We start from the raw sequence: 20,445 nt of genomic DNA, 5'->3' as shown, positions 1-20,445 counted from the left end.
GATACCCTGCTGATTACACTGCCCCTTCCTTACCCAGATACCCTGCTGATTACACTGCCCCTTCCTTACCTAGATACCCTGCTGATTACACTGCCCCTTCCTTACCCAGATACCCTGCTGATTACACTGCCCCTTCCTTATCCAGATACCCTGCTGATTATACTGCCCCTTCCTTACCCAGATACCCTGCTGATTACACTGCCCCTTCCTTACCCAGATACCCTGCTGATTATACTGCCCCTTCCTTACCCAGATACCCTGCTGATTATACTGCCCCTTACCCAGTTACCCTGCTGATGACACTGTCCCTTCCTTTCCCAGATACCCTGCTGATTACACTGCCCCTTCCTTCTCCAGATACCCTGCTGATTCTACTGCCCCTTCCTTACCCAGATACCCTGCTGATTACACTGCCCCTTCCTTACCCAGATATCCTGCTGATTATACTGTCCCTTCCTTACCCAGATACCCTGCTGATTATTCTGCCCCTTCCTTCCCCAGATACCCTGCTGATTCTACTGCCCCTTACCCAGATACCCTGCTGATTATACTGTCCCTTCCTTACCCAGATACCCTGCTGATTCTACTGCCCCTTACCCAGATACCCTGCTGATTACACTGCCCCTTCCTTACCCAGATACCCTGCTGATTACACTGCCCCTTCCTTCCCCAGATACCCTGCTGATTACACTGCCCCTTACCCAGTTACCCTGCTGATGACACTGTCCCTTCCATACCCAGATACCCTGCTGATTCTACTGCCCCTTACCCAGATACCCTGCTGATTCTACTGCCCCTTCCTTACCCAGATACCCTGCTGATTACACTGCCCCTTCCTTACCCAGATACCCTGCTGATTATACTGCCCCTTCCTTACCCAGATACCCTGCTGATTACACTGCCCCTTCCTTACCCAGATCCCCTGCTGATTATACTGCCCCTTCCTTACCCAGATACCCTGCTGATTATACTGCCCCTTCCTTACCCAGATACCCTGCTGATTACACTGCCCCTTCCTTATCCAGATACCCTGCTGATTATACTGCCCCTTCCTTACCCAGACACCCTGCTGATTATACTACCCCTTCCTTACCCAGACACCCTGCTGATTATACTACCCATTCCTTACCCAGATACCCTGCTGATTATACTGCCCCTTCCTTACCCAGATGCCCTGCTGATTACACTGCCCCTTCCTTACCCAGATATCCTGCTGATTATACTGCCGCCTCCTTACCCAGATGCCCTGCTGATTACACTGCCCCTTCCTTACCCAGATATCCTGCTGATTATACTGTCCCTTCCTTACCCAGATACCCTGCTGATTATTCTGCCCCTTCCTTCCCCAGATACCCTGCTGATTCTACTGCCCCTTACCCAGATACCCTGCTGATGACACTGTCCCTTCCTTACCCAGATACCCTGCTGATTCTACTGCCCCTTACCCAGATACCCTGCTGATTACACTGCCCCTTCCTTACCCAGATAGCCTGCTGATTACACTGCCCCTTCCTTCCCCAGATACCCTGCTGATTACACTGCCCCTTACCCAGTTACCCTGCTGATGACACTGTCCCTTCCATACCCAGATACCCTGCTGATTACACTGCCCCTTCCTTACCCAGATACCCTGCTGATTATACTGCCCCTTCCTTACCCAGATACCCTGCTGATGACACTGCCCCTTCCTTACCCAGATACCCTGCTGATTATACTGCCCCTTCCTTACCCAGATACCCTGCTGATTATACTGCCCCTTCCTTACCCAGATACCCTGCTGATTACACTGCCCCTTCCTTATCCAGATACCCTGCTGATTATACTGCCCCTTCCTTCCCCAGATACCCTGCTGATTATACTGCCCCTTCCTTACCCAGACACCCTGCTGATTATACTGCCCCTTCCTTCCCCAGATACCCTGCTGATTATACTGCCCCTTCCTTACCCAGATACCCTGCTGATTATACTGCCCCTTCCTTACCCAGACACCCTGCTGATTATACTGCCCCTTCCTTCCCCAGATACCCTGCTGATTATACTGCCCCTTCCTTACCCAGATACCCTGCTGATTATACTGCCCCTTCCTTACCCAGACACCCTGCTGATTATACTGCCCCTTCCTTCCCCAGATACCCTGCTGATTATACTGCCCCTTCCTTACCCAGATACCCTACTGATTATACTGCCCCTTCCTTCCCCAGATACCCTGCTGATTATACTACCCCTTCCTTACCCAGATACCCTGCTGATTATAATACCCATTCCTTACCCAGATACCCTGCTGATTATACTGCCCCTTCCTTACCCAGATGCCCTGCTGATTACACTGCCCCTTCCTTACCCAGATATCCTGCTGATTATACTGCCGCCTCCTTACCCAGATGCCCTGCTGATTATACTGCCCCTTACCCAGATGCCCTGCTGATTACACTGCCCCTTTCTTACCCAGATAGCCTGCTGATTATACTGCCCCTGACCCAGATACCCTGCTGATTATACTGCCCCTTACCCAGATACCCTGCTGATTATACTGCCCCTTTCTTACCCAGATAGCCTGCTGATTATACTGCCCCTTCCTTACCCAGATACCCTGCTGATTACACTGCCCGTTCCTTACCCAGATACCCTGCTGATTATACTGCCCCTTACCCAGACGCCCTGCTGATTGCCCCTTCCTTACCCAGATATCCTGCTGATTATACTGCCCCTTCCTTACCCAGATACCCTGCTGATTATACTGCCCCTTCCTTACCCAGATACCCTGCTGATTACACTGCCCCTTCCTTACCCAGATACCCTGCTGATTACACTGCCCCTTCCTCACCCAGATACCCTGCTGATTATACTGCCCCTTCCTTACCCAGATACCCTGCTGATTACACTGCCCCTTCCTTACCCAGATCCCCTGCTGATTATACTGCCCCTTCCTTACCTAGATACCCTGCTGATTACACTGCCCCTTCCTTACCCAGATACCCTGCTGATTACACTGCCCCTTCCTTATCCAGATACCCTGCTGATTATACTGCCCCTTCCTTACCCAGATACCCTGCTGATTACACTGCCCCTTCCTTACCCAGATACCCTGCTGATTATACTGCCCCTTCCTTACCCAGATACCCTGCTGATTATACTGCCCCTTACCCAGTTACCCTGCTGATGACACTGTCCCTTCCTTTCCCAGATACCCTGCTGATTACACTGCCCCTGCCTTCCCCAGATACCCTGCTGATTCTACTGCCCCTTCCTTACCCAGATACCCTGCTGATTACACTGCCCCTTCCTTACCCAGATATCCTGCTGATTATACTGTCCCTTCCTTACCCAGATACCCTGCTGATTATTCTGCCCCTTCCTTCCCCAGATACCCTGCTGATTCTACTGCCCCTTACCCAGATACCCTGCTGATGACACTGTCCCTTCCTTACCCAGATACCCTGCTGATTCTACTGCCCCTTACCCAGATACCCTGCTGATTACACTGCCCCTTCCTTACCCAGATAGCCTGCTGATTACACTGCCCCTTCCTTCCCCAGATACCCTGCTGATTACACTGCCCCTTACCCAGTTACCCTGCTGATGACACTGTCCCTTCCATACCCAGATACCCTGCTGATTCTACTGCCCCTTACCCAGATACCCTGCTGATTCTACTGCCCCTTCCTTACCCAGATACCCTGCTGATTACACTGCCCCTTCCTTACCCAGATACCCTGCTGATTATACTGCCCCTTCCTTACCCAGATACCCTGCTGATTACACTGCCCCTTCCTTACCCAGATCCCCTGCTGATTATACTGCCCCTTCCTTACCCAGATACCCTGCTGATTATACTGCCCCTTCCTTACCCAGATACCCTGCTGATTACACTGCCCCTTCCTTATCCAGATACCCTGCTGATTATACTGCCCCTTCCTTACCCAGACACCCTGCTGATTATACTACCCCTTCCTTACCCAGACACCCTGCTGATTATACTACCCATTCCTTACCCAGATACCCTGCTGATTATACTGCCCCTTCCTTACCCAGATACCCTGCTGATTATACTGCCCCTTCCTTACCCAGATGCCCTGCTGATTACACTGCCCCTTCCTTACCCAGATATCCTGCTGATTATACTGCCGCCTCCTTACCCAGATGCCCTGCTGATTATACTGCCCCTTACCCAGATGCCCTGCTGATTACACTGCCCCTTTCTTACCCAGATACCCTGCTGATTATACTGCCCCTGACCCAGATACCCTGCTGATTATACTGCCCCTTACCCAGATGCCCTGCTGATTACACTGCCCCTTTCTTACCCAGATAGCCTGCTGATTATACTGCCCCTGACCCAGATACCCTGCTGATTATACTGCCCCTTACCCAGATGCCCTGCTGATTACACTGCCCCTTTCTTACCCAGATACCCTGCTGATTATACTGCCCCTGACCCAGATACCCTGCTGATTATACTGCCCCTTACCCAGATGCCCTGCTGATTACACTGCCCCTTCCTTACCCAGATATCCTGCTGATTATACTGCCGCCTCCTTACCCAGATGCCCTGCTGATTACACTGCCCCTTTCTTACCCAGATAGCCTGCTGATTATACTGCCCCTGACCCAGATACCCTGCTGATTATACTGCCCCTTACCCAGATGCCCTGCTGATTACACTGCCCCTTTCTTACCCAGATACCCTGCTGATTATACTGCCCCTGACCCAGATACCCTGCTGATTATACTGCCCCTTACCCAGATGCCCTGCTGATTATACTGCCCCTTCCTTCCCCAGATATCCTGCTGATTACACTGCCCCTTCCTTACCCAGATACCCTGCTGATTATACTGCCCCTTCCTTACCCAGATACCCTGCTGATTATACTGCCCCTTACCCAGACGCCCTGCTGATTACACTGCCCCTTCCTTACCCAGATACCCTGCTGATTATACTGCCCCTTCCTTACCCAGATACCCTGCTGAATATACTGCCCCTTCCTTACCCAGATACCCTGCTGATTATACTGCCCCTTACCCAGACGCCCTGCTGATTACACTGCCCCTTCCTTACCCAGATATCCTGCTGATTATACTGCCCCTTCCTGACCCAGATACCCTGCTGATTATACTGCCCCTTCCTTACCCAGATACCCTGCTGATTACACTGCCCGTTCCTTACCCAGATACCCTGCTGATTATACTGCCCCTTACCCAGACGCCCTGCTGATTACACTGCCCCTTCCTTACCCAGATATCCTGCTGATTATACTGCCCCTTCCTTACCCTGATACCCTGCTGATTATACTGCCCCTTCCTTACCCAGATACCCTGCTGATTACACTGCCCCTTCCTTACCCAGATACCCTGCTGATTACACTGCCCCTTCCTTACCCAGATACCCTGCTGATTATACTGCCCCTTCCTTACCCAGATACCCTGCTGATTACACTGCCCCTTCCTTACCCAGATACCCTGCTGATTATACTGCCCCTTCCTTACCCAGATACCCTGCTGATTATACTGCCCCTTACCCAGTTACCCTGCTGATTATACTGTCCCTTCCTTACCCAGATACCCTGCTGATTATTCTGCCCCTTCCTTCCCCAGATACCCTGCTGATTCTACTGCCCCTTACCCAGATACCCTGCTGATGACACTGTCCCTTCCTTACCCAGATACCCTGCTGATTCTACTGCCCCTTACCCAGATACCCTGCTGATTACACTGCCCCTTCCTTACCCAGATAGCCTGCTGATTACACTGCCCCTTCCTTCCCCAGATACCCTGCTGATTACACTGCCCCTTACCCAGTTACCCTGCTGATGACACTGTCCCTTCCATACCCAGATACCCTGCTGATTCTACTGCCCCTTACCCAGATACCCTGCTGATTCTACTGCCCCTTCCTTACCCAGATACCCTGCTGATTACACTGCCCCTTCCTTACCCAGATACCCTGCTGATTATACTGCCCCTTCCTTACCCAGATACCCTGCTGATTACACTGCCCCTTCCTTACCCAGATCCCCTGCTGATTATACTGCCCCTTCCTTACCCAGATACCCTGCTGATTACACTGCCCCTTCCTTATCCAGATACCCTGCTGATTATACTGCCCCTTCCTTACCCAGACACCCTGCTCATTATACTACCCATTCCTTACCCAGATACCCTGCTGATTATACTGCCCCTTCCTTACCCAGATACCCTACTGATTATACTGCCCCTTCCTTCCCCAGATACCCTGCTGATTATACTACCCCTTCCTTACCCAGACACCCTGCTGATTATACTGCCCCTACCTTACCCAGATACCCTGCTGATTATACTACCCCTTCCTTACCCAGACACCCTGCTGATTATACTACTCATTCCTTACCCAGATACCCTGCTGATTATACTGCCCCTTCCTTACCCAGATGCCCTGCTGATTACACTGCCCCTTCCTTACCCAGATATCCTGCTGATTATACTGCCGCCTCCTTACCCAGATGCCCTGCTGATTATACTGCCCCTTACCCAGATGCCCTGCTGATTACACTGCCCCTTTCTTACCCAGATACCCTGCTGATTATACTGCCCCTGACCCAGATACCCTGCTGATTATACTGCCCCTTACCCAGATGCCCTGCTGATTACACTGCCCCTTTCTTACCCAGATAGCCTGCTGATTATACTGCCCCTGACCCAGATACCCTGCTGATTATACTGCCCCTTCCTTACCCAGATGCCCTGCTCATTACACTGCCCCTTCCTTACCCAGATATCCTGCTGATTATACTGCCGCCTCCTTACCCAGATGCCCTGCTGATTATACTGCCCCTTCCTTCCCCAGATATCCTGCTGATTACACTGCCCCTTCCTTACCCAGATACCCTGCTGATTATACTGCCCCTTCCTTACCCAGATACCCTGCTGATTATACTGCCCCTTACCCAGACGCCCTGCTGATTACACTGCCCCTTCCTTACCCAGATACCCTGCTGATTATACTGCCCCTTCCTTACCCAGATACCCTGCTGATTATACTGCCCCTTCCTTACCCAGATACCCTGCTGATTATACTGCCCCTTACCCAGACGCCCTGCTGATTACACTGCCCCTTCCTTACCCAGATACCCTGCTGATTATACTGCCCCTTCCTTACCCTGATACCCTGCTGATTCTACTGCCCCTTCCTTACCCAGATACCCTGCTGATTACACTGCCCCTTCCTTACCCAGATACCCTGCTGATTACACTGCCCCTTCCTTACCCAGATACCCTGCTGATTATACTGCCCCTTCCTTACCCAGATACCCTGCTGATTACACTGCCCCTTCCTTACCCAGATCCCCTGCTGATTATACTGCCCCTTCCTTACCTAGATACCCTGCTGATTACACTACCCCTTCCTTATCCAGATACCCTGCTGATTATACTGCCCCTTCCTTACCCAGATACCCTGCTGATTACACTGCCCCTTCCTTACCCAGATACCCTGCTGATTATACTGCCCCTTCCTTACCCAGATACCCTGCTGATTATACTGCCCCTTACCCAGTTACCCTGCTGATGACACTGTCCCTTCCTTACCCAGATACCCTGCTGATTACACTGCCCCTTCCTTACCCAGATACCCTGCTGATTATACTGTCCCTTCCTTACCCAGATACCCTGCTGATGACACTGTCCCTTCCTTACCCAGATACCCTGCTGATTACACTGCCCCTTCCTTACCCAGATACCCTGCTGATTATACTGCCCCTTCCTTACCCAGATACCCTGCTGATTATACTGCCCCTTACCCAGTTACCCTGCTGATGACACTGTCCCTTCCTTACCCAGATACCCTGCTGATTATACTGCCCCTTCCTTACCCAGATACCCTGCTGATTATACTGCCCCCTACCCAGTTACCCTGCTGATGACACTGTCCCTTCCTTACCCAGATACCCTGCTGATTACACTGCCCCTTCTTTACCCAGATACCCTGCTGATTATACTGTCCCTTCCTTACCCAGATACCCTGCTGATGACACTGCCCCTTCTTTACCCAGATACCCTGCTGATTATACTGTCCCTTCCTTACCCAGATACCCTGCTGATGACACTGTCCCTTCCTTACCCAGATACCCTGCTGATTACACTGCCCCTTCCTTACCCAGATAGCCTGCTGATTACACTGCCTCTTCCTTCCCCAGATACCCTGCTGATTACACTGCCCCTTACCCAGTTACCCTGCTGATGACACTGTCCCTTCCTTACCCAGATACCCTGCTGATTATACTGCCCCTTCCTTACCCAGATACCCTGCTGATTACACTGCCCCTTCCTTACCCAGATACCCTGCTGATTATACTGCCCCTTCCTTACCCAGATACCCTGCTGATTACACTGCCCCTTCCTTACCCAGATACCCTGCTGATTACACTGCCCCTTCCTTACCTAGATACCCTGCTGATTATACTGCCCCTTCCTTACCCAGATACCCTGCTGATTACACTGCCCCTTCCTTACCCAGATACCCTGCTGATTACACTGCCGCTTCCTTACCCAGATACCCTGATGATTATCCTGCCCCATTCTTATCCAGAAAACCTGCTCATTATACTGTCCCTTCCTTACCCAGATACCGTGCTGATTATACTGCCCCTTCCTTACCCAGATACCCTGCTGATTACACTGCCCCTTACCCAGTTACCCTGCTGATTACACTGTCCCTTACCAGATACCCTGCTGATTATACTGCCCCTTACCCAGTTACCCTGCTGATGACACTGTCCCTTCCTTACCCAGATACCCTGCTGATTACACTGCCCCTTACCCAGTTACCCTGCTGATGACACTGCCCCTTCCTTACCCAGATACCCTGCTGATTACACTGCCCCTTCCTTACCCAGATACCCTGCTGCTTATACTGTCCCTTCCTTACCCAGATACCCTGCTGATTACACTGCCCCTTACCCAGTTACCCTGCTGATTACACTGTCCCTTACCAGATACCCTGCTGATTATACTGCCCCTTACCCAGTTACCCTGCTGATGACACTGCCCCTTCCTTACCCAGATACCCTGCTGATTATACTGTCCCTTCCTTACCCAGATACCCTGCTGATGACACTGCCTTCCTTACCCAGATACCCTGCTGATTACACTGCCCCTTCCTTACCCAGATACCCTGCTGATTATACTGTCCCTTCCTTACCCAGATACCCTGCTGATTATACTGCCCCTTCCTTACCCAGATACCCTGCTGATTATACTGCCCCTTACCCAGTTACCCTGCTGATGACACTGTCCCTTCCTTACCCAGATACCCTGCTGATTATACTGCCCCTTCCTTACCCAGATACCCTGCTGATTATACTGCCCCTTACCCAGTTACCCTGCTGATGACACTGTCCCTTCCTTACCCAGATACCCTGCTGATTACACTGCCCCTTCTTTACCCAGATACCCTGCTGATTATACTGTCCCTTCCTTACCCAGATACCCTGCTGATGACACTGTCCCTTCCTTACCCAGATACCCTGCTGATTACACTGCCCCTTCCTTACCCAGATAGCCTGCTGATTACACTGCCTCTTCCTTCCCCAGATACCCTGCTGATTACACTGCCCCTTACCCAGTTACCCTGCTGATGACACTGTCCCTTCCTTACCCAGATACCCTGCTGATTCTACTGCCCCTTACCCAGATACCCTGCTGATTATACTGCCCCTTCCTTCCCCAGATATCCTGCTGATTACACTGCCCCTTCCTTATCCAGATACGCTGCTGATTATACTGCCCCTTCCTTACCCAGATACCCTGCTGATTACACTGCCCCTTCCTTACCCAGATACCCTGCTGATTATACTGCCCCTTCCTTACCCAGATACCCTGCTGATTACACTGCCCCTTCCTTACCCAGATACCCTGATGATTATCCTGCCCCATTCTTATCCAGAAAACCTGCTGATTATACTGCCCCTTCCTTACCCAGATACCCTGCTGATTACACTGCCGCTTCCTTACCCAGATACACTGCTGATTACACTGCCCCTTACCCAGATACCCTGCTGATTACACTGCCCCTTACCCAGTTACCCTGCTGATTACACTGTCCCTTACCAGATACCCTGCTGATTACACTGCCCCATTCTTATCCCGAAAACCTGCTGATTATACTGTCCCTTCCTTACCCAGATACCCTGCTGATTATACTGCCGCTTTCTTACCCAGATACCGTGCTGATTATACTGCCCCTTCCTTACCCAGATACCCTGATGATTACACTGCCCCTTACCCAGATACCCTGCTGATAATACTGCCCCTTACCCAGATACCCTGCTGATTATACTGCCGCTGCCTTACCCAGATACCCTGTTGATAATACTGTCCCTTCCTTACCCAGATACCCTACTGATTATACTGCCCCATCTTGACCCAGATACGCTGCTGATTATACTGCCCCATCGTTACCCAGATACCCTGCTGATTACACTGCCCCTTACCCAGATACCCTGCTGATAATACTGCCCCTTACCCAGATACCCTGCTGATTATACTGCCCCATCGTTACCCAGATACCCTGCTGATTACACTGCCCCTTACCCAGATACCCTGCTGATAATACTGCCCCTTCCCCAGATACCCTGCTGATGATACTGCCCCTTACCCAGATACCCTGCTGATTATACTGCCCCTTACCCAGATACCCTGCTGATTATACTGCCCTTTCCTTACCCATATACTCTGCTGATTTTACAGCCCCTTCCTTAACCAGATACTCTGCTGATTCTACTGCCCCTTCCATCCCCAGATACTCTGCTGATTCTACTGCCCCTTCCTTCCCCAGATACCCTGCTGATTATACTGCCCTTCCTTCCCCAGATACCCTGCTGATTACACTGCCCCTTCCTTACCCAGATACCCTGCTGATTATACTCCCCCTTCCAGATACCCTGCTGATTACACTGCCCCTTCCTTACCCAGATACCCTGCTGATTATACTCCCCCTTCCAGATACCCTGCTGATTATACTGCCCCTTCCTTCCCCAGATACCCTGCTGATTATACTGCCCTTCCTTCCCCAGATACCCTGCTGATTACACTGCCCCTTCCTTACCCAGATACCCTGCTGATTATACTCCCCCTTCCAGATACCCTGCTGATTACACTGCCCCTTCCTTACCCAGATACCCTGCTGATTATACTCCCCCTTCCAGATACCCTGCTGATTACACTGCCCCTTCCTTACCCAGAAACCCTGCTGATTATACTCCCCCTTCCAGATACCCTGCTGATTACACTGCCCCTTCCTTACCCAGATACCCTGCTGATTATACTCCCCCTTCCAGATACCCTGCTGATTACACTGTCCCTTCCTTACCCAGATACCCTGCTGATTATACTCCCCCTTCCAGATACCCTGCTGATTACACTGCCCCTTCCTTCCCCAGATACCCTGCTCATTATACTGCGCCTTCCACATAGTCTTGTTTTTATTCATTGATGGAATGTGAGGGTCATTGCATTGTTGCCCATCCTTAATTGCCCTTTTGAATATTGTGGTGAGCCACCTTCTTGAACACTGAGAACCCTAGTACTGTTGGACTGTTACTGCACTGGTGATCCAGAGACCTGGATTAATGCTCTTGGAAACATGAGCTCAAATCTCACCATGGCAGCTGCAGGTGTTTAAAATTAATTAATTATTTGTCGTGGTGTTCATGAATCTACTGGATTGTTGTTTAAAAAAACCCCCATCTGGTTCACTCATTCCCTTTATGGAAGGAAATCTGCTTTCCTTACCTGCTCTGCCCCACGTGTGACTCCAAGCCCACAGCAATGTGGTTGACTCTTAAATGGCCTAGTAAACCATTACATATACTCTTCTAATTTAATTGCTCCATATTCCAATCTCATGATAATTGAATCCTATGTGATACCACAATTCCATTAAACTCAACAGTCCATCAGGTGAAATTTAACTTTAAAAGACATGCCAGATTTGAGTATGCCAAGTTCAGCCTAGCTTCGAACCACCCGCCTTTTACTGAACTGAAAGCAGAGTCCCTAAAGGCAATTGCTATTACCTGCGCAGTCAGTTCCTGATGGGTGACCATATCAATCCAAATGGAAGACACCTTGGCACCTGTAAGAGATTCCGTTCCCGTTTCCCTTTACGATGGTTCTTGGACTTCAGGAATTACAAGAACAAAGTGCACATGGCACAGGGTTTGGCTCAACCTTAAATCTGTTGTTTTATTGAACCCACTCATATCCCTAATACAAATACCTCTATGGTTCATTGAAAAGAAATAAACAAAACTGTCCCCAGTACAAAACCTTCTGCAGTTACCAGCTGATCCCTTCTGCAATTTGGCCACTGTTGCCAGTTACCCAAACAAAGTCACTACGACTTGGTTTAAACTTACAAAACACCAGTAAAAACACTACGCTTTTGTCCCAAAACCTTACAAAACCCTCAGACCAATATCATTAGCATTTGGCTGAAACATTTACAACCCCCAACACGGCCAGTCTGTCCGGTGTTGATTGTCGGTCCTGAGTCAAGGTGACCACTCCTGACCCTTCTTCCGACTACAGCCCCCACAGTACAAACCCCTTCAACATTTGACTGAAAACTTAAAATCACCCATATGGCTGGTCATTACCGATGTTGATTGTAGATCTGGATCGAGAGATGACCAGTCCCCGTCCTTCTTCACCTGACTGCAGCTCAGTCACTGTGATGTGCTTTCTTTTTATAATAAAATGACTCATCTCAAACATATTTCTCGTTGTTCATGCTGTTCAGTGTCCAACAGGTAACACCTTTTAGTTTATTCCATGCATAGTGCAGACAAATATGACCAGCTCATACTGGGTGCAACAATACAGTCCTTCCATGGAAGAAATGACTCAGACAAATCTAATCTGCTGCGTTTGCTGACAACGCAACCAGTAGGTGGTGCAGTACTTGCACATGCGCAAATGCAGGCTCTTCAACTGGAACGTCGTGTCTGCGACGTTCGGGCAGCTGCCAAGATTAAAGATGGCACTTCTCAATTTATCACAGGAAATGCGTATGGCTAGATCGTTCCAGCAAACTAACCTTACATTAAGTTGGATGGAAGCCCAGTAATATGCTACTATGTAGTTATAGGATACTAACTGTAATCCTCAGATCCATTTGATATTCCAGAAATCCTATTAAATACAAAAGGAATTTTATGATTGCATTCCCATGGGAAGATAGTGAATTGGCACCCCGATCAATGGCAAAGAAAATCGGGCAGAGGATAAAATGTGCTGCCAATTTGTTATCGTGATTCGTTTATATGACTGACCAGGACTGATTTCAACCAAACGCAACTACTAACTCCTGCCCCACTGGCCGCGCTCCCCCTCCTCAGCTGCTCGCTCCAGACCTCGCTGTTCCCCCCCCACTTCCCTGGTTGATTGTTCCCCGCTCGCTTCACCCGCTCTCTGGCCGCCTGCTCCCCCCTTCCCCCCGCCCCCACAACTGCTAGGTCTGGGCCGTGCCACTTCCCTCCTCTCGGCCACTCGCTCCCATGTTTGATCAGTCTCCACGCGCCACCCGAAGAAGCAAAGTGGTCTGAAGCGAGTTGCTGAGGGGTGGGAGTGAGTGACGGGGATCGAGCTCCAGCCTCAAAGCCTCCCATTCAGCCGAGTGGGGGGCTGGATACCCGATGATGTTTTATCATGCATGCACGAAGATGGACCAGGCGCAGGTACGAGATGACGCTGGCACTGCACGGTGACGTCTTCCCGCGCATGCGCAACTTAATCCTGGCAAGATGCAGCTGCGCATGTGTGCAGCTTGCCGCACTCTGATGATGTCAGCGGGCTGGTGTGTTGTCAGGAGTCACTTTGAATCTAATCAGCTCCCACATCATTTAAACAGTCCTCCTGCTGTTTGAGGCAATACAGTAAAAGCACCTGACTCTGAGGTGGATGAAGGTGTGAATGTCCCATCTCTCTCCTCGAAAGGAATCAATCACAGTTACAATAGCCAGATTCCAATACCATTGTCTATGATAAAAGCAAAATACTGCGGATGCTGGGATTTCTGAAATAAAAACAAGAAATGCTGGAACCACTCAGCAGGTCTGGCAGCATCTGTGGAAAGAGAAGCAGAGTTAACGTTTCGGGTCAGTGTCCCTTCTTCGGAACTGACAAATTTTAAAAATGTCACAGGTTATAAGCAAGTGAGGTGGGGGTGGGGCAAGAGATAACAAAGGAGAAGGTGCAGATTGGACAAGGCCACATAGCTGACCAAAAGGTCATGGAGTAAAGGCAAACAATATGTTAATGGTGTGTTGAAAGACAAAGCATTAGTACAGAATAGGTGTTAACGGACTGAATATTGAACAGCAGCAAGTGCAAACATGAGTAAAAAAACAGTGGGTAAGCAAACTGAACAAACTAAAATGAAATGAAATAAATGCAAAAAAAAGGTTGTAAAAAATGTAAAAAAGAAGAAGAAATAAAAAACAACTAAAAATGAAAGTAAAATGGGGGGCTGTCATGCTCTGAAATTATTGAACTCATTGTTCAGTCCGGCAGGCTGTAGTGTGCCTAATCGGTAGATGAGATGCTGTTCCTTGAGCTTGCGTTGATGTTCACTGGAACACTGCAGCAATTCCAGGACACAGATGTGAGCATGAGAGCAGGGGGGAGTGTTGAAATGGCAAGCAACCGGAAGCTCAGGGTCCTGCTTGCGGACCGAGCGGAGGTGTTCCGCAAAACGGTCACCCAGTCTGCGCTTGGTCTCCCCAATGTGGAGGAGACCACACTGTGAGCAGTGAATACAGTATACTACATTGAAAGAAGTACAAGTAAATCACTGCTTCACCTGAAAGGAGTGTTTGGAGCCTGGGATAGTGAGGAGAGAGGAGGTAAATGGGCAGGTATTACACCTCCTGCGATTGCAGGGGAAGGTGCCATGGGATGGGGACGGGGTGGTGGGGGTAATGGAGGAGTGGACCAGGGTGTCGCGGAGGGAACGATCCCTTTGGAATGCTGACAGGGGAAGGGAGGGGAAGATGCGTTTGGTAGTGGCCTTATTATCATATAAATGGCATGTCCCTTGTACCATTGTGCAGGGTAATCAGTCTCTTAATTGCATTAGCCAATGGCAGGTCATGGCTTTTCTCTGTTATCATTGTTCCATGATAACACTCAGTCAGTGTCTGAATCCTTTTTGATGAGTCACTGTCTTTTACTAAATGACCAAATGTTCTGATGAAAGGTCACCGACCTGAAACATTAACTCTGCTTCTCTCTCCACAGATGCTGCCAGACCTGCTGAGTACTTCCAGCACCTTTTTGGTTTTAATCCAAATTAACCCCTTGCTGCCCAGCCCTGTGCTTCTGGCTGCAGCTTGGTTTTAGTATTTTGTAGTTCAAACATGAGGTCAAAACATGTCTGTGGGCCTGGATTTTTATATTCCATAAATTTCCCTGTTGGAGGAGATTCCGATCCTACACACCCAATTAAATTTCAGCATTCAGATGATTAACCTCTGAAGGCTAGAACAACTCACATGGTCTGAAGTGAAATCAAACTTGACTTTTTTTCCTCTCTTCCAATTATAGAACCAACCATTGATGTAATTCCTTGGAACTGCAGCTTGTGTCAGATATTTCAACCAAGGGTGTGGCATTTCTTGAGTTGCCATACTTGTGCTCACATATCCTCTGGCAAACTTGCAGCCAGCTGGATGGGATACTGTACATTCAGACACATGTCCCAGAGCTCAATTCTGCCCATTATTACACAGCAGATTCAAAATATCACAGACCTGAGGGGGTTTCATTTGCTTTGCAAACACTTGAAATTGATTATAAGGCCCTTGTGTCTAATTTGTATATTCTGCAATATAATGCATAGTTCCTGCCATAATCCCAATTTATATTCTTGCTAATGCCATAATTGCGAGTCAAACCTTCACAAGAACTTTGTTTTCAGTTCTTAGATGTTGTCATAGAGTGATACAGCATTGAAACAGGCCCTTTGGCCCACCAAATCTGTGCTGACCAACAACCACCCATTTATACTAATCCTACATTTAATCCCATATTCCCTACCACATCCCCACCTTCCCTCAATTCTCCTACCACCTACCTACAGTAGGGGCAATTTACAATGGCCAATTTACCTATCAACCTGCAAGTCTTTGGCTGTGGGAGGAAACCAGAGTACCCGGTGGAAACCCACATGGTCACAGGGGGAACTTGCAAACTCCACACAGGCAGTACCCAGAACCAAACCCGGGTCGCTGGAGCTGTGAGGCTGCAGTGCTAACCACTGTGCCACTCTGAGCTCCTGATTTAGGTGAGTGGATGTACACGAACATAGACCATTCGGGCCAAATAGCCTGTTTCTGTGCTGTAAATTCTATGCCAGCCTATGTGCTCCTGGTAGCAACATTGGATTTACTGATCTACCAGTTGTTCAATTAATAAGAAGCGACTATTCAGAGTGATAGTGAGTGCCAGTGTTGAGTCATCTATTGCCAAATTTAAGATCAGAGCTGAACTTTAGGTTCCTGAATTTAGGTGCTGGCTTTCAAAGTCAATGTCTACCTGCTCAGAATTCAGAATCTTTCAACTTCAATCGTCATGATCAGCCTGCCTCCCATGCGAATGGAGGCAGTCTTCTGCGACCTAACAACAGAGTTTGTGTGAAGTTAGCTTGGGCTGGGGACGTCCCTTAATATAAATTCAACTGCAACATATGTAAGGATGTACATACCTTAGAGAGAGTGCCACATAGGTTCACTAGATTGATTCTTGGAATCAGAGGGTTGACCTATGAGGTGAGATTGAGCAGAATGGGCCCATGTTCTCTTGTGTTTAGAAGAGTAAAAGGTGATCTGATTTAAATATATCACATTCTCTCATTGAAATGTACAAAAATTCTTAGAGGATTTGACAGGGTAGATGCTGAGAGGCTGTTTCCCCTGGCTGGAGAGTCAAGGGCTTAGGGGGTTATAGTCTCAGTATAGGGGCCATTTAGGACTGAGGTAAGTAGGAATTTCTTCATTCAGTGGGTTGTGAATCTTTGCAATTCTCTACCTTAGAGAGTTGTGCATTGTTAGTCGTTGAGTATATTCAAGACTGAGATCGATAGATTTGTTTTGGACTAAGGGATTCAAGGGATCTGGGGATAGGGCAGGAAGTGGAGTCGAGATAGAAGATCGGCCATGATTTTATTGAATGGCGGAGCAGGTTTGAGGGGCTGAATGGCCTACTCCTGCTCCTATTTCTTATGTTCTTGTGTTCAAACACCAAACCCAAAGATCCAAGCTCTCAGCCTTAATCTCACAGGAAAATACTACCATTAGTGCTGATACTGCACTAATACTAAAACTCCAGTACTGGATTGCATTACTGCTGTTATGATGTAGATGACCATTTCAGATAACAATGATTCAATTAGCACCTTACCCAGAGCTTCCCATTTACCAGTCAACTGCTTTATTACAAAGAGAGAACTTTCACCATGAATTAGAATGGGGAGTTGAACAGTTAAGCAATTTTAGTTTCTAATATGTTTTAGCTGGGACTCACAGTACTGTGCCACACTTACCTTTGTAATTTAAAGGGATGATTTTGTGTTGACATTAACTGTGGCGTTTGTTTCCTGAGCAGATTTTAATGAGTGTGGAATGAAGCCTCGGCTGTGCAAGCATCGGTGCATGAATACGTACGGCAGCTACAAGTGCTACTGCCTGAATGGCTACATGCTCATGTCTGATGGATCATGTGCAAGTAAGTGGCTTGCTTTTGATTGCTTCACACAATCCTGTGTTCTTTTTCATTTTAGATGATGCTTACAGTAATAATGGTATTGTATGATTGCTTCAACTGTAACACCTAGAGGAAGGTTCTGTAAATAGTTTGTTCTGTACTGTATATAGTAGTTTAGCTGTAATAAACCTGTTTGAGATCTTCAACCTAACTGGACTCCACACATCTCATTTACGTTGCATCAGACAACATAAAGAACCCAGTACAATGTTGTGAAAGTTGCAGCCTGTAATAAGGGGAAGGTTTCTTTCCAAGGTTATGCTCATCTAGTCAATGCTTTCCGCTACTGAAAGTACAGTCAGCAACTGCAACATTATCCTTTACTACTTCCCTGCCTTACAACAGTGACTACACTTCAAAAGTACTTCATTGGCTGTAAAGCGTTTTGGGACACCCTGAGATCGTGAAAGGCGCTATATAAATGCAAGCCTTCCTTTCTTTTCTTTCCACGGGTTGCACAGTCATTGCTCAGAAGCGATTGGTTTGGATCCTGGTTTCTATGAAGCAGCCAGGGCTTTGCTTAGTGGTTCAAGTTCAACAAATTCCAGCCTGGCTTTCTGAGTGAAAGTGGTGACTGGGTCCGCTATCAGCCTGACTGCAGCGTGAATGGAGGCTGCCTTCAGTGTGCTGGGGTGGGGGGCTGGGTGGGGGGCGTTGGGGAGGGGGGAGTGGGGGGTTGGTGAACAATGTAAATGCAACTACAGCAATACCAGGTGAAGATAAACATTTTCATTCGCACTTTTAGATAGTCTGTATTGTCGTCTTCTAGTGATGAAAGGAATACATGCAAGGAATGTATTGCATTCCTTCAGCATTAAACAACTCGAATAACCAGTGCAAATGCCAATGTTGAGTCTAAATCATTGGCCCATAATGCAGGCCAATGACAGGCCCATTCCACTTTGCTCTCCGTGTAGCAAATACAACAAAAGGCTTTCGTGGCTCAACTGGTAAATTCATTATCCTTCGAGAATGCAGGCTGTCAACAGGGCCCTGGTTCCGGCTCTCATTTGATCAAGGGCTCGCTGATCTCAGCTGGGTACACCTGGGAGGCTGTTACAATTGACCTCAACATACCTGGGTTAAAGAGCGGGAATATTCTCCAGTATTCCTGGTTCCTGATTACTGTTCCCGGAATTCCTGCAGAAAGCTGCATCTGTGTGGAGAACAAGCATGTGATGCAGCTGCAGTTGAATGGCCTGCTCACGCCTACTGACTAAAATGGCGGGGGCAAATTGCCAGAGGGAATCGGGCATCTGTGGAACTACTTTCCCTGCAACTGTCAGTGCCTATAGGGAAAGCCCCAGTAAATTCCAGTTTGGATGGTGTCTTTTTTTTTTAACTATACGTCTGTGTAGAAAGCGTATCCAAATGACAATGCTGAAGAACTTGCTGATTCCTGTTTGAATAGTACAGAGCTGATCTATTAAATTAACCATGTGACCATTTGATTCAAACTGATCTATAGGTTTAATGGAAAAATGTACAGAATCACAGAGTTTGATTCCCAACGCACCAGGTAAAGATCCCAGAATACAGACAAATGGAACCACTACAAACCAGTGGGCCCAATTGTAAATGGATATAATCTCAGAATGTAATCCAAAATCCCCCCAATCTCAGAATAAAAATAAAATTTAAGTCCCTGTAAATCGGTGGAAACTAACATAGAAAAAATATATTTGTTGAATCTTACAGCAAAGATAGAGGCCATTCAGCCCATCGTGTCTGTGCTGCCTTTTTGAAAGAGCTATCCAATTAGTCCCACTCCCTTGCACTTTCCCTTTACTCCTGCTAATTTCTCCTTTTCAAGTATTCATCTAATTCACTTTTGAAAGTTCCTATTGAATCTGCTTCCACCACCATATCAGGCACTGCATAGCAACTCATTATGTAAAACAAACTCGCCTCATTTCCCCTACTCAACATTTAAGGCACAGGATAACATTCCTATTAATTCAAATAAAAGTGCTCGCTGTTTTACTCTTAAGAGAATCGATATTTGTTTCTCCTTGTTATATTAACATTTAGTAGAGACAAAAAGGAAATGTCCTTTCTCTCCATCATTGGCAGCCGTGCCTTCTGTTGTTGAGGCCCTAAGCTCTGAAATTCCCTCCTAAACCTCTCCACCTTCCTCTCCTCCTGTAGGAATCTCCTCAAAACTCACCTCTTTGACCATGATTTTACTCATTCCTCCAAATATTTCCTTTTGTAGCTCGGTTGCTATTTTTTTTGGTCCGATTACACTTCTGTGAAATGCCGTGGGATGTTTCTCTATGTTAAAGGTGCTTTGTAAATGCAAGTTGCTATTGTATATAAAGTTCAATTAGAAGATGCTGATAATGCCTGGCAGTCAGTTCAAGCCTCTGAAGGAGAAAGCAACAGGTTGATATTTTCACAAAAGCAAGGTACAGCAGATGCTGCAAATCGGAAATAAAAACAGAAAGTGCTGGAAATACTCAGCAAGTCAGGCAGCATCTGTGGAGAGAGAAACAGAGTTAACATTTCAGGCCCATGCCCTTTCATCAGAACTGGAAGAAGTTAGAGATTTAATAGTTTTCAAGCAAGAACGGAGCTAGGGAAAAGTTGGAGAGGGGAGGAAGGAACAAAATGGAAGGTCTGTGATAGGGTGGAGGGCAGTGGTGATTAAAT

The 20,445-nt window shown here is 48.0% G+C and overlaps 1 protein-coding gene across 3 annotated transcripts in view; it reads left to right on the top strand.

Annotated features, from left to right (window-relative positions):
* npnta (nephronectin a) overlaps window positions 1–20,445 on the top strand; it is a 103,610-nt gene that overhangs the window by 44,944 nt on the left and 38,221 nt on the right. For all 3 annotated transcript variants that reach the window (XM_068045752.1, XM_068045735.1, XM_068045742.1), the window contains one exon: window positions 17,635–17,754. In XM_068045752.1, coding sequence (XP_067901853.1) covers window positions 17,635–17,754 — 120 coding nt within the window. The remainder of the gene's footprint in view (window positions 1–17,634; window positions 17,755–20,445) is intronic.

The sequence above is a fragment of the Heterodontus francisci genome, chromosome 1, assembly GCF_036365525.1.
Source record: "Heterodontus francisci isolate sHetFra1 chromosome 1, sHetFra1.hap1, whole genome shotgun sequence".
In the NCBI taxonomy this organism is placed as follows: Eukaryota; Metazoa; Chordata; class Chondrichthyes; order Heterodontiformes; family Heterodontidae; genus Heterodontus; species Heterodontus francisci.
Note: the sequence above shows the minus strand (reverse complement) of the source record. Positions and strands in the feature narration are given on the sequence as shown.